This window comes from Oncorhynchus nerka, linkage group LG26 (assembly GCF_034236695.1).
Source record: "Oncorhynchus nerka isolate Pitt River linkage group LG26, Oner_Uvic_2.0, whole genome shotgun sequence".
NCBI lineage: Eukaryota > Metazoa > Chordata > Actinopteri > Salmoniformes > Salmonidae > Oncorhynchus > Oncorhynchus nerka.
This window is the reverse complement of record NC_088421.1, coordinates 6812159-6826633: the sequence shown is the minus strand read 5'-3', so window position 1 is coordinate 6826633 and position 14475 is coordinate 6812159. Positions and strand designations below refer to the sequence as shown.

At 43.9% G+C, this 14475-nt stretch overlaps 2 protein-coding genes across 2 annotated transcripts in view; one reads left to right on the top strand and one right to left on the bottom strand.

Annotated features, from left to right (window-relative positions):
- LOC115110858 (interferon a3-like) overlaps window positions 1–14475 on the top strand; it is a 115315-nt gene that overhangs the window by 82621 nt on the left and 18219 nt on the right. The gene's annotated exons all lie outside the window — the stretch shown is intronic.
- Window positions 7112–8502, bottom strand: LOC115110134 (interferon beta-like). The gene is made up of 6 exons (XM_029635534.2): window positions 8460–8502; window positions 8217–8362; window positions 8034–8120; window positions 7753–7902; window positions 7563–7655; window positions 7112–7458 (listed from the first exon to the last, which is right to left on the bottom strand). Exons 2-6 carry the CDS (start codon window positions 8340–8342, stop codon window positions 7351–7353), a joined length of 564 nt encoding a protein of 187 aa, XP_029491394.1. The 5' UTR covers window positions 8343–8362; window positions 8460–8502; the 3' UTR covers window positions 7112–7350.

Below are 14475 nucleotides of genomic sequence, written 5' to 3'. Positions count from 1 at the left end.
CGAAGCCTCTAATGCAACCATAGAGAGGTCCTCGCCCTGCAAAATAGAAAACAGGGTTTTAGGCATTAGGGTGTCTCCTAAATTCCATGGTAAAACGTCCAATTTATCATTTTGAAATTGTAAAAAATCATATACTATAGTTTAGGCTATCAAAATCTTGCTATATGATACTGAAGTGTATCCTGCCTGTGTGTTCTTGTAAACATGCTGCGGAAACATGCGCTCGACTTTTCCTTTAGACACAGAGCTGGAACGTGTCCACTCTGAAATAAAGTCATAGCAATGTCAAAAAGTGAACTGTATTGGAATAGTAACCTTACATTAAACGTTGTGGTACAGATAGTGAAAGCATTGGTTACTTAAAATGTGTTATAATGAAATAAAATAAATGTAGGCCTAATAAGGAGATGTATTGAGCATCAATCTGTGTTCAACAAAGAGCGGACTGGTGCAACATTTAGCTGGTTGGTGCGTGAACTGCGTCCACTTGCACCGGTCGGAGTCTGATGTGCCTCGGCCGAACAGAGTCAGGCAGATACTCAACTATTTCAATAGAACCATGTTTCTATTGATATCATTTAAGAGTAACAGATTTTCGAAATGATTAACAACCGATTATCTTAATCTTGATTCGATATGATACCTACATTGCTAAAGTTGTCCATCTTCTACAATTATGATGAAGTAGCCCATCTTATATAATTAACCCTAGTGCCGCGCTACCTTGAGATATAAACATTCCTTTGTGGTGAAGAAGGTTGCATGGTTCAGGCTTTCGCTTCCCTAAATAAGTCAAACTTTTCAGTGGGTGATTCTTAATTATGCTATTGTAAAATTAATAAGAATGTTTTTTGTCCAGCAAAATAACAGTTTTCATTACATGTCTTTGCATAGAATTGCATTGGAGCAATGCATTTCATGAGGTCAGACAGCAGTTATTCAGCAAGCAATATTGAATATGAAACACGAAAAAAAACAGTAGCCTATTTATACAATGTTGCAGGGCTTCATCTTAGCAAATGAGGGCCATGGTCAATATTGTGGACATTGCTCACCACATTTTTTAGATTCTGTGTAGGGTTAACCAGAAACTTGTTTCAATAGGCGAACAACAGCGATCATATTTTGCTCATACGTTAAGTCTGTGGTGACTTTCTTTTAATCGGGTAGATCAATCTGAAGAATGACTGTTCAGTGTTAATATCGCACATCTTTGAAATAAAAACACATTTTATTAACTGGTAGTTAACTGGTAGTGACTGATAGTGTAGAATGAAGGCTGAAGCCGACCCGCCTCTAAAATGGAGAGTAGAGGGCGGTGGTATTGTCTTCACTTTTCCTTTTCTCTCTTGCGGTTCATTCTTATTACATTGATTCCGTAAATTCCAACTTTTTACAATTTGGACATTTCTAGTTGATAAAAGAGTATGTGCCCTAGATTAGCCTTTCTAAGGCGCTTACCAAGACGACGAAAATGATGACGATGATGTGTGAGTTTGGCCAAATGTGAATGAGTAAGAAAGTCTGATATATAGACTCATATAATGATGCTGTTGCTGATGATGCTGATGCTGATGGTGATGTGATGATGACGAAGACGTTAATTGGAGATGTAGGTTTCTGATTATGCAGCTTTTATATTAATATTACGTATTTATCTTATGACACTTTGCAACAACGAACTGATCATGGCATTGATAGAACAACATTGTATGCCTATCAACAAATTCAGTCGTATAGGAGGAGCTCAAAGTACAACGTTCAAAACAGGCCCGCCCTGTCCAGTGTTAAAACACACTTCATTGACAAAAAGCTTTTGAGTATAACTACATTTTGTACTGTCATCCATATGTCCTGAGCATGTTTAACACAAATCTGAATGTTCACACATCGATAGACTTGGCTACAGAATGAGCACTTGCTAATTCGGCCTGCTAACGGCTAGCTTGTCAAGCTCCGGTCCGCTAACTGCTACCTTGTCTAGCCCGGGCCTACGAACTGTTAGCTTGTTAGCACAGGCCTGCTAACCGTCTGAACCACCGCGTCCCAATCACTTTCTATCTCTTTTTGATTTTTAATTTGTTTATACCTTCCGGAAACCTGCCTCACCCAATGTGATACGGAATCGCTAATACTTTTAATTTTATTTTTATTTTTATGACACACTCAAGAACCTCCAGACGCTAACCAGCTAACTAGCTACAAGCTATTTAGTCATTGTTAGTTTTTTTAAAACCTGGATAACACTCGCCAGCCCAGCTTCCCTGCCCATCCACCGCTGCCCCCTGGACACTGATCTCTTGGCTACATAGCTGACGCACGCTGGACTGTCCATTAATCACGGTACTCCATTCTGCTTGTTTGTTTTACCTGTCGGTCCCGTTGCCTAGTCAACGCCATTTTACCTGCTGTTTGTTGTGCTAGCTAATTAGCCTCGCCTACTGTTTTTAGCTAGCTTTCCAAATTCAACACTTGTGATTACTGTATGCCTCGCTGTATGTCTCTCTCAAATGTCAATATGCCTTGTATACTGTTGTTCAGGTTAGTTATCATTGTTTTAGTTCACAATGGAGCCCCTAGATCCACTCTGCATACCCCTGTTACCTCCTTTGTCCCACCTCCCACACATGCGGTGACCTCACCCATTACAACCAGCATGTCCAGAGATACAACCTCTCTCATCATCACCCAGTGCCTGGGCTTACCTCCGCTGTACCCGCACCCCACCATACCCCTGTCTGCGCATTATGCCCTGAATATATTCTACCATGCCCAGAAACCTGCTCCTCTTATCCTCTGCCCCCAACGCTCTAGGCGACCAGTTTTGATAGCCTTTAGCCGCACCCTCATACTACTCCTTCTCTGTTCCGCGGGTGATGTGGAGGTAAACCCAGGCCCTGCATGTCCCCAGGTACCCTCATTTGTTGACTTCTGTGATCGAAAAGCCTTGGTTTTATGCATGTCAACATCAGAAGCCTCCTCCCTAAGTTTGTTTTACTCACTGCTTTAGCACACTCTGCTAACCCTGATGTCCTTGCCGTGTCTGAATCCTGGCTCAGGAAGGCCACCAAAAATTCAGAGATTTCCATACCCAACTATAACATCTTCCGTCAAGATAGAACTGCCAAAGGGGGCGGAGTTGCAGTCTACTGCAGAGATAGCCTGCAAAGTAATGTCATACTTTCCAGGTCCATACCCAAACAGTTCGAACTACTAATTTTGAAAATTACTCTCTCCAGAAATAAGTCTCTCACTGTTGCCGCCTGCTACCGACCGCCCTGGACACCATTTGTGAATTGATCGCCCCCCATCTAGCTTCAGAGTTTGTTCTGTTAGGTGACCTAAACTGGGATATGCTTAACACCCCGGTAGTCCTACAATGTAAGCTAGATGCCCTCAATCTCACTCAAATCATCAAGGAACCCACCAGGTACAACCCTAACTCTGTAAACAAGGGCACCCTCATAGACGTCATCCTGACCAACTGGCCCTCCAAATACACCTCCGCTGTCTTCAACCAGGATCTCAGCGATCACTGCCTCATTGCCTGTATCCGCCACGGAGCCGCAGTCAAACGACCATCCTTCATCACTGTCAAACGCTCCCTAAAACACTTCTGTGAGCAGGCCTTTCTAATCGACCTGGCCCGGGTATCCTGGAAGGACATTGACCTCATCCCGTCAGTTGAGGATGCCTGGTCATTCTTTAAAAGTAACTTCCTCACCATTTTAGATAAGCATGCTCCGTTCAAAAAATGCAGAACCAAGAACAGATACAGCCCTTGGTTCACTCCAGACCTGACTGCCCTCGACCAGCACAAAAACATCCTGTGGCGGACTGCAATAGCATCGAATAGCCCCCGTGATATGCAACTGTTCAGGGAAGTCAGGAACCAATACACGCAGTCAGTCAGGAAAGCTAAGGCCAGCTTCTTCAGGCAGAAGTTTGCATCCTGTAGCTCCAACTCCAAAAAGTTCTGGGACACTGTGAAGTCCATGGAGAACAAGAGCACCTCCTCCCAGCTGCCCACTACACTGAGGCTAGGTAACACGGTCTCCACCGATAAATCCATGATTATCGAAAACTTCAATAAGCACTTCTCAACGGCTGGCCATGCCTTCCGCCTGGCTACTCCAACCTCGGCCAACAGCTCCGCCCCCCCCGCAGCTCCTCGCCCAAGCCTCTCCAGGTTCTCCTTTACCCAAATCCAGATAGCAGATGTTCTGAAAGAGCTGCAAAACCTGGACCCTGCCTATCTAAGGTCTTCGAAAGCCAAGTCAACAAACAGGTCACTGACCATCTCGAATCCCACCGTACCTTCTCCGCTGTGCAATCTGGTTTCCGAGCCGGTCACGGGTGCACCTCAGCCACACTCAAGGTACTAAACGATATCATAACAGCCATCGATAAAAGACAGTACTGTGCAGCCGTCTTCATCGACCTCGCCAAGGCTTTCGACTCTGTCAATCACCATATTCTTATCGGCAGACTCAATAGCCTCGGTTTTTCGGATGACTGCCTTGCCTGGTTCACCAATTACTTTGCAGACAGAGTTCAGTGTGTCAAATCGGAGGGCATGCTGTCCGGTCCTCTGGCAGTCTCTATGGGGGTGCCACAGGGTTCAATTCTCGGGCCGACTCTTTTCTCTGTATATATCAATGATGTTGCTCTTGCTGCGGGCGATTCCCTGATCCACCTCTACGCAGACGACACCATTCTATATACTTTCGGCCCGTCATTGGACACTGTGCTATCTAACCTCCAAACGAGCTTCAATGCCATACAGCACTCCTTCCGTGGCCTCCAACTGCTCTTAAACGCGAGTAAAACCAAATGCATGCTTTTCAACCGATCGCTGCCTGCACCCGCATGCCCGACTAGCATCACCACCCTGGATGGTTCCGACCTTGAATATGTGGACATCTATAAGTACCTAGGTGTCTGGCTAGACTGCTTGACGCTTTAGACTAGACGCTTGGATTGCGTCCTACCTGACAGGTCGCTCCTACCAGGTGGCGTGGCGAGAATCCATCTCCACACCACGTGCTCTCACCACTGGTGTCCCCCAGGGCTCTGTTCTAGGCCCTTGGCTCTGTCATAACCTCACATGGTCTCTCCTATCATTGCTATGCAGACGACACACAATTCATCTTCTCCTTTCCCCCTTCTGATGACCAGGTGGCGAATCGCATCTCTGCATGTCTGGCAGACATATCAGTGTGGATGACGGATCACCACCTCAAGCTGAACCTCGGCAAGACGGAGCTGCTCTTCCTCCCGGGGAAGGACTGCCCGTTCCATGATCTCGCCATCACGGTTGACAACTCCATTGTGTCCTCCTCCCAGAGCGCTAAGAACCTTGGCGTGATCCTGGACAACACCCTGTCGTTCTCAACTAACATCAAGGCGGTGGCCCGTTCCTGTAGGTTCATGCTCTACAACATCCGCAGAGTACGACCCTGCCTCACACAGGAAGCGGCGCAGGTCCTAATCCAGGCACTTGTCATCTCCCATCTGGATTACTGCAACTCGCTGTTGGCTGGGCTCCCTGCCTGTGCCATTAAACCCCTACAACTCATCCAGAACGCCGCAGCCCGTCTGGTGTTCAACCTTCCCAAGTTCTCTCACGTCACCCCGCTCCTCCGCTCCCTCCACTGGCTTCCAGTTGAAGCTCGCATCCGCTACAAGACCATGGTGCTTGCCTACGGAGCTGTGAGGGGAACGGCACCTCAGTACCACCAGGCTCTGATCAGGCCCTACACCCAAACAAGGGCACTGCGTTCATCCACCTCTGGCCTGCTCGCCTCCCTACCACTGAGGAAGTACAGTTCCCGCTCAGCCCAGTCAAAACTGTTCGCTGCTCTGCCCCCCCAATGGTGGAACAAACTCCCTCACGACGCCAGGACAGCGGAGTCAATCACCACCTTCCGGAGACACCTGAAACCCCACCTCTTTAAGGAATACCTAGGATAGGATAAAGTAATCCCTCTCACCCCCCTTAAAAGATTTAGATGCACTACTGTTCCACTGGATGTCATAAGGTGAATGCACCAATTTGTAAGTCGCTCTGGATAAGAGCGTCTGCTAAATGACTTAAATGTAAATGTAAATGTAGACTGCAAACTCTCCTTCCAGACTCACATCAAACATCTCCAATCGAAAATCAAATCAAGAGTCGGCTTTCTATTCCGCAACAAAGCCTCCTTCACTCACGCCGCCAAGCTTACCCTAGTAAAACTGACTATCCTACCGATCCTCGACATCGGCGATGTCATCTACAAAATGGCTTCCAACACTCTACTCAGCAAACTGGATGCAGTCTATCACAGTGCCATCCGTTTTGTCACCAAAGCACCTTATACCACCCACCACTGCGACTTGTATGCTCTAGTCGGCTGGCCCTCGCTACATATTCGTCGCCAGACCCACTGGCTCCAGGTCATCTACAAGTCCATGCTAGGTAAAGCTCCGCCTTATCTCAGTTCACTGGTCACGATGGCAACACCCATCCGTAGCACGCGCTCCAGCAGGTGTATCTCACTGATCATCCCTAAAGCCAACACCTCATTTGGCCGCCTTTCGTTCCAGTACTCTGCTGCCTGTGACTGGAACGAACTGCAAAAATCGCTGAAGTTGGAGACTTTTATCTCCCTCACCAACTTCAAACATCAGCTATCTGAGCAGCTAACCGATCGCTGCAGCTGTACATAATCTATTGGTAAATAGCCCACCCATTTTCACCTACCTCATTCCCATACAGTTTTTATACTGTTTTATTTATTTACTTTTCTGCTCTTTTGCACACCAATATCTCTACCTGTACATGACCATCTGATCATTTATCACTCCAGTGTTAATCTGCAAAATTGTATTATTCGCCTACCTCCTCATGCCTTTTGCACACATTGTATATAGACTGCCCATTTTTTTCTACTGTGTTATTGACTTGTTAATTGTTTACTCCATGTGTAACTCTGTGTTGTCTGTTCACACTGCTATGCTTTATCTTGGCCAGGTCGCAGTTGCAAATGAGAACTTGTTCTCAACTAGCCTACCTGGTTAAATAAAGGTGAAATAAAAAAAATAATTAAAAAAACTCAGATTAACAATATTTAAAACTATAGAAATGTTTATTAACTTAACAATTGATGAAGAGCAACAGATTTTCAAATAGATTAATCAATAAATGAATAAATAGGCATACATAAATAAATAACCTTGTTAAATAAATAAATACATAGTTAATATAGCTGTTTGACGTTCGACATTAGATGATTGTAGAAGAGTAGGCTTTTAAAATCAAGCACAATCGTAAAACACAATTGTAAAAAAAGTTCTGCAAGTTCAAATTCATGTTCTGTTGGCCCACAGCAGGCTATCAGAGTTGTGTTCCAGAATGAACTGTAGGCTGTACAGGAGCTCTTTTCGAACCACTTCCCAGGCGCAGTAACTGAAATTCTGTGAAAATACAAATAAACTGTTAGGACAATGTAGGGTAATATTGTCCAATGTAGAGATATTATCAAAACGATGTGTCTATTTGTGTTTAACCTATAGTCTACCTTTTCTTTTAGGACTGCTGCAATGTTCCCAAAGTACGTCTTCAGTCCTTCTGTCCTGATGAGATAATCACTGGTATCCACACTGCCCATCATCTGCCAGAAAGAAAAAGGCAGGCGATGAATAATAATAAAAATGTCACAATACCACAATTAAACAGTTAAAGCTATGTATGTTGGCATAGTAACTCACACATTTGCTCTCTTCAATCTGGCGGTATACAATATTCAGAAAATTCTCCAACTTCTGTTGGTCCCACTTAGTAGGCAGGTCGTCAGCTCCAAACAATGTGTCGATGTTCTTCAATGTCTCATAAATAGCCATAGCAGCACTGCTGCTCAACTGAAACGGACAACAACAATCATTTCAAATAACATGAATGGCAGTTTAAAGTTTTCTACTTTCTTATCCTAACGGCTGCAAATACTCTTTCATGCTGTAAAGAACACTCGGATGTACTCGCTTGCCCTTGCCTGTGGCGCACCGGAGGTTGCAAATGTGGTGGCTGGGAATGGCACGAAGACATTCTCCTGCAGGCACTCCAGAGGAAAATTACCCCCCTGAAAGTTAGAGAAAACACCGCAATCACGTTGTGCTATTCAGTTAAACGTAGTTGGGTAATACTTCTCAAGACAAAAGTCATTTAATAAATTTACCATGTCTCTCAGTAGGTTGTGGGTTATTCGCACCAGCTGTCCTTGTAGCTGGCAAGGCATGGGCATAGAGCAAACTTGTGCGACGCAGAGGAAGGCGCTCATCCAAGTGACAGTCTGAAGTACCATTCTTATTGTAGTTAGATGATCTGTAGCAGATGATCATTGTTAGTCGAATATAATCCTGAAAATAATTCATTATTTGTATCCTGAATCAATTATCAACTGATCATCTTTTTGACTCACCTGTTGCCAGTCAATTTTAATTTTCCTCCAGTGAGAATGTGGTTTGTGTTCTGATCCCATATCTGCGGGTGAATTTAAATAGTGAGGATTGAAAGGATGTACAAAAAGTGAAAGGGTGTCCCGCTAAATTAGGAGTTAAAATGAATGAATTTGGGAAAGTTTTGCCTAGTGAACCGCAAGACCGGATTTCTCTTTTCGTGTGCTCCACTTCTCTCTCAGCATGTTTCGAGTGTTCCTTCATGGGAGGCAGGCTGAAAGAAAGTAACTCATAACTGGTCTTGTGAAAGCTCAAAAGTTTCTAAGAAAGACAGGTAGAACAACGACCCCTTAACTTCACAATGAATGCAATACACCTCTTCATGTCTTTATTTTACTAAGAAAGCCAGTTAAGAACATATTGAACAAATAAACTAAAGTAAAAAATTATAAAAAGTAACACAATAAAATAACGTTGCTATAGACAGGGTGTACCAAGTCAATGTCTGGGGGTAATTTGTTCATGTAGGTAGGGGTAAAGTTACTATGCACAGATAATAAAGAGGGGGTTGTCACCACGCGGCCATTTTATTAATTGTTCAGCAGTCTTATGGCTTGGGGGTAGACGCTGTTAAGGAGCCTTTTGGTCAAGTACAGTACCGCTTTCAGTGCAGTAGCAGAGATAACAGTCTATGACTTGGGTGTCTGAAGTCTTTGACAATGTTTTGGGCTTTCCTCTGACACCGCCTAGTATATAGGTCCTGTATGGCAGGTTTGCCCCGGCGATGTACTGGACCGTACGTACTACCCCCTTACGGCCAGATGCAGAGCAGTTGCCATACCAGGAAGTGATGCAAGCGGTCAGGATGATCTCTGCTGTAGAACTTTTTGAGGATCTGGGGACCCATGCCAAATATTTTCATTCTCCCGATGGGGATAATGACCACTCTATGGAAAGGAGAGACTTACACGATATGATAATGCTCTCCCTTTTGCTCTACGACCCCCACAAGTGTCAAAGGACTTGTCTGATGTCAGTTCCATCAATGTGCCAACTTCTGTTCGTAGGTCAAAACCGTTTGGACTACAAACTAATGTGGCCCCACTGTGGAAAGATTCTCGTTTTGCTCTAAACTCCCCATTAATGTCACAGGACTCATCTGAAGGTAATCAGGGATGGTAAAAAAAAAATTGAAGTATGGAGGGAGTTCTGTGCCTACCCCCAAAAAATATTTCCTGAGCATTGTTTTTTTTAACAAGAAAGCTAAAACTGGTTTTGAGAAATGTTTGAAAATGAATTACAAATTTAAAACTGAAATAACACATTTACATAAGTATTCAGACCCTTTACTCAGTACGTTGTTGAAGCACCTTTGGCACCGATTACAGCCTCGTGTCTTCATGGGTATGACGCTACAGGCTTGGCACACCTGTATTTGGGGAGTTTCTCCCATTTTTCTCTGCAGATCCTCTCAAGATCTGTCAAGTTGGATGGGTAGCGTCGCTGCACAGCTATTTTCAGGTCTCTCCAGAGATGTTCAATCTGTTCAAGTCCAGGCTCTGGCTGGGCAATTCAAGGGCATTCAGAGACTTGTCCTGAAGCCACTCATGCGTTGTCTTGGCTGTGTGGTTAGGGTCATTGTCCTGCTGGAAGGTGAACCTTCTCCCAAGTCCGAGGTCCTGAGCTCTCTGGAGCAGGTTTTCATCAAGGATCTCTCTGTACTTTGCTCTGTTCATCATTCCCTCGATCCTGACTAGTCTCCTAGTCCCTGCTGCTGAAAAACAACCCCACCATGTGATGCTGCCACCACCATGCTTCACCGTAGAGATGGTGCCAGGTTTCCTCCAGAAGTGATGCTTGGCATTCAGGCCAAGAGTTCAAACTTGGTTTCATCAGATCAGATCATCTTGTTTCTCATGTTCCTACTCCAATAGGTGCCTTTTGGCAAACTCCAAGCGGATTGTCATGTGCCTTTTACTGGGGAGTGGCTTCTGTCTGGCCACTCTACCATAAAGGCCTGATTGGTGGAGTGCTGCAGAGATGGTTGTCCTTCTGGAAGGTTCTTCCATCTCCAAAGAGGAACTCTGGAGCTCTGTCAGAGTGTCAGAGTGACATTTAAGTTCTTGGTCACCTTCATAACCAAGGGCTTTCTCTCCCGATAGGAAATGTCTTGGTATTTCTGTTTTTATTTTTAATACATTTGCAAAAATGCCTAAAAACTTGTTTTCACTTTGTCATTGTGAGGTGTTATTTGTAGATCAATGATGATTGATTTTTAGAATAAGGTGTAATGTAACAATATATGGAAAAAGTCAAGGGGTCTGAATACTTTCCGAATGCACTGTATCAAACAACCTGACAATTTTCCACATCATATGGGTAGAATCGAGGCCTTTCCCTGTCATGAAATACAAAGCAGTGTCCCTCTTGGTTCTCATTGGCAAAGACTGAACTCAAGTTAGGGGTCATGTCAGACTCTCCTATACCACTTTGCCCAACATGTTATACCCCAGAGGTTGTAAATACACCCTTTTTAAGTTGATATAACTTGCATTATTACTATAGGGCTGTGAAAACCATAGCCTAAAGGCGTCAGACTGAGCATTTGTCACTGGAAATTGCTGATGACATTGAACATAGTTTGGGATTAGGGTATTTCATTCATTTCAGTCTCTCTATTCTGCCCTGGAATTGCGTTCCCATGCAAAACTAGACAGATAGTTAACAACTAAGTCTTCAATAAAACTCCCAAGGCGTGACATTTCTGGATTTAATATGTTGAAAACGTTTAAATACAACGAACATGCCAAGGTACCATGTATCTGGCATGATGCCAAACCAGACAGCCAATTACCATATGAGTTGCAACTAGCCAACTCGTTCATTACTCTAATAATGTGCAAACACCTCTGTACAATAACAAAGCATATTACACTAGAAAGAGTAAGAAAACTACAGTATTGTATTTTTACAATTCGTTTAATGAAGCACGAGCAAACTAATACAGCTGACGGCATACATGAAAGGCAAGGCAATTTGTGTGAGTAAATGCAACCAACTAACATTGCAAGCAATTCTATAAATAATAATATTATCATCACTAGCAATATGCTTGAATCTAATTTACAAATAAATATTTTCCGGTGCTGAAGCTAACAAGAAATAACTGCACTGAAGAACAGCACCGTAGAGTTGCTTTTAGCTGCCTACCTGCGTGCAGAACGACGACTCTATTCTACTTTCTGTTTCCGTATAGTCTAAGTACCAGAAAGCTCCAATAGGGGGCGACAAACACCATGGAACACAATGAAAATCAGTTTTAACCACCGTAATAAAATAATCTGCACACACCCAGCCAGGTATAAAGAAATTGTGCCATTATGAAATAAAACATGTATCAAGAAACAAATAATATCATTTTATAAAAATGCATATTTAGTCTCTAGGAGACTTCAGAAAGAAGATCAACAATCTCTGAGATTGGTCTCAGAAACACGTTAGCAGCCTCTTGCTTGACAAATTTTTTTCTACTTTCCTAACCTTTTTGTCAGTCATTTCTGTGCGCCTGACTGTCTTTCAATTAGACAACATCTCCCACTTTTACATTTTGTATTTTCTGCGTCTCTGCAGCGTTGTCAGGTACTCCTGTCTCCATCTTTTCCAAAAGGTGTCAGCGATACACTGGACTTGTTCCACTGTTTTCCATTAAGGTTGTTCATGCTGAAGTATCCAGAAGGGGCTCAGGAAGTGCTGGTCTCTTGTGTCAGTTACATTGAGGGTGTGAGAATGGCAGGCAGGTCAGGGTCGGTTAACATTGACGTGAGGGGTCTCGCATTGATTATTTCCATAAGAGTGCTCAAGACCTCATGTGTGAGATGAGTGGAGCACATCTGAAACAGCATAGCATTTGGCAACTCCAATGAGTCTCTCCCAAGAACGACCCATTTGAGACGAGTGTGGGGGATTAAATATTTAAGTACATCCCTTGTCTGAGAGGTATTTAGTCAGTTCTGAGTCATTTGTTTCGATTCCCAGTTCCTTGCAGGCACCTATGAAGTTTGAACCTCAATCAGAGCATAGCACTTTTGCTGGACCACGGGATAGAGAAAAAACACCTTAGCGCACTGATGAATCTGGATGTGGACATGGATTCGATGAGCTCAGTATGGACAGCTCTAGTAGACATACATGGAAAGAGTACCGCCCAGCGCTTGGAGTCTGCACTACCACCTCTTTTATTTGTTTAATTTCACCTTTATTTAACCAGGTAGGCCAGTTGAGAACAAGTTCTCCTTTCCAACTGCGACCTGGCCTGACCTCTAGTGCTACGAGTTATGACATTCCATGGTCCAAACACATCAAGTCCAATGCTGGTGAATGGTGGTTCAGATGTGAGTCTGTCTGCAAGTCAGCCTTGTTTTGTGGTGTCAGGAAAATAACCTCACACTCAACGTCAACAAAACTAAGGAGATGATTGTGGACTTCAGGAAACAGCAGAGGGAATACCCCCCTATCCACATCGATGGAACAGTAGTGGAGAGGGTAGTAAGTTTTAAGTTCCTCGGCATACACATCACAGACAAACTGAATTGGTCCACTCACACAGACAGCATCGTGAAGAAGGCGCAGCAGCGCCTCTTCAACCTCAGGAGGCTGAAGTAATTTCGGCTTGTCACCAAAAGCACTCACAAACTTCTACAGATGCACAATCGAGAGCATCCTGGCGGGCTGTATCACCGCCTGGTACGGCAACTGCTCCGCCCACAACCGTAAGGCTCTCCAGAGGGTAGTGAGGTCTGCACAACGCATCACCGGGGGCAAACTACATGCCCTCCAGGACACCTACACCACCCGATGTTACAGGAAGGCCATAAAGATAATCAAGGACAACAACCACCCGAGCCACTGCCTGTTCACCCCGCTATCATCCAGAAGGCGAGGTCAGTACAGGTGCATCAAAGCTGGGACCGAGAGACTGAAAAACAGCTTCTATCTCAAGGCCATCAGACTGTTAAACAGCCACCACTAACATTGAGTGGCTGCTGCCAACACACTGACTCAACTCCAGCCACTTTAATAATGGGAATTGATGGGAAATGATGTAAAATATATCACTAGCCACTTTAAACAATGCCACCTAATATAATGTTTACATACCCTACATTATTAATCTCATATGTATACGTATATACTGTACTCTATATCATCTACTGCATCCTTATGTAATACATGTATCACTAGCCACTTTAACTATGCCACTTTGTTTACATAGTCATCTCATATGTATATACTGCACTCAATACCATCTACTGTATCTTGCCTATGCCGCTCTGTACCATCACTCATTCATATATCTTTATGTACATATTCTTTATCCCCTTACACTTGTGTCTATAAGGTAGTAGTTTTGGAATTGTTAGCTAGATTACTTGTTGGTTATTACTGCATTGTCGGAACTAGAAGCACAAGCATTTCGCTACACTCGCATTAACATCTGCTAACCATGTGTATGTGACAAATTAAATTAGATTTGATTTGATTTTTTATTTGTTTTGGTCAAGTATCCTCCCTCTAACTTTACGGCAGGTGACACACTTGTGGATGATACCAGAGACCAGACGTTTGATCCCAATAATCCAGAAGCCTGCTGCTCGAATAGCTCCATCTGAAAAATGACGGCCCTGGTGAGCCACTTGCTTGTGATAATGTCTTACCAGCAGAGTGGCAACATGATGTGATGATGAGAGGATGTTTTCCGTGTGACATGTAAGCAGAGAATAAGCAGCCTCCCACCCTCAGCAATCCATCCTCATCATTCACTGGGTTCAGCTTTTTGAGTGTACATTATTTTAGGAACTCTTTTCCCTTTTCAAGGCATTTGAATTCCTTTTTGAAGGATTCATGTTGCACACAGTGAATGATTGCTGTTTTGGCTTGTGACAACTCACTTGTACTGAATGGTTTATTGCAGTCATGCCAGCCTCTGCAGTTGGTGTTGTCCGCACCTTCATGGAAGGATCTGGCAACATGAATGAGTCG

Bases quoted from the DNA above. Each gene is read 5' to 3' on its own strand.
- LOC115110134 (XM_029635534.2), bottom strand. From the start codon at position 8,342: ATGGTACTTCAGACTGTCACTTGGATGAGCGCCTTCCTCTGCGTCGCA. The intron at 7,656-7,752 runs GTGAGTTACTAT...TCTTTCTGGCAG, and splicing joins AGATTGAAGAGAGCAAATGT to ATGATGGGCAGTGTGGATAC. The intron at 7,459-7,562 runs GTAGACTATAGG...GTATTTTCACAG, and splicing joins CAGCAGTCCTAAAAGAAAAG to AATTTCAGTTACTGCGCCTG.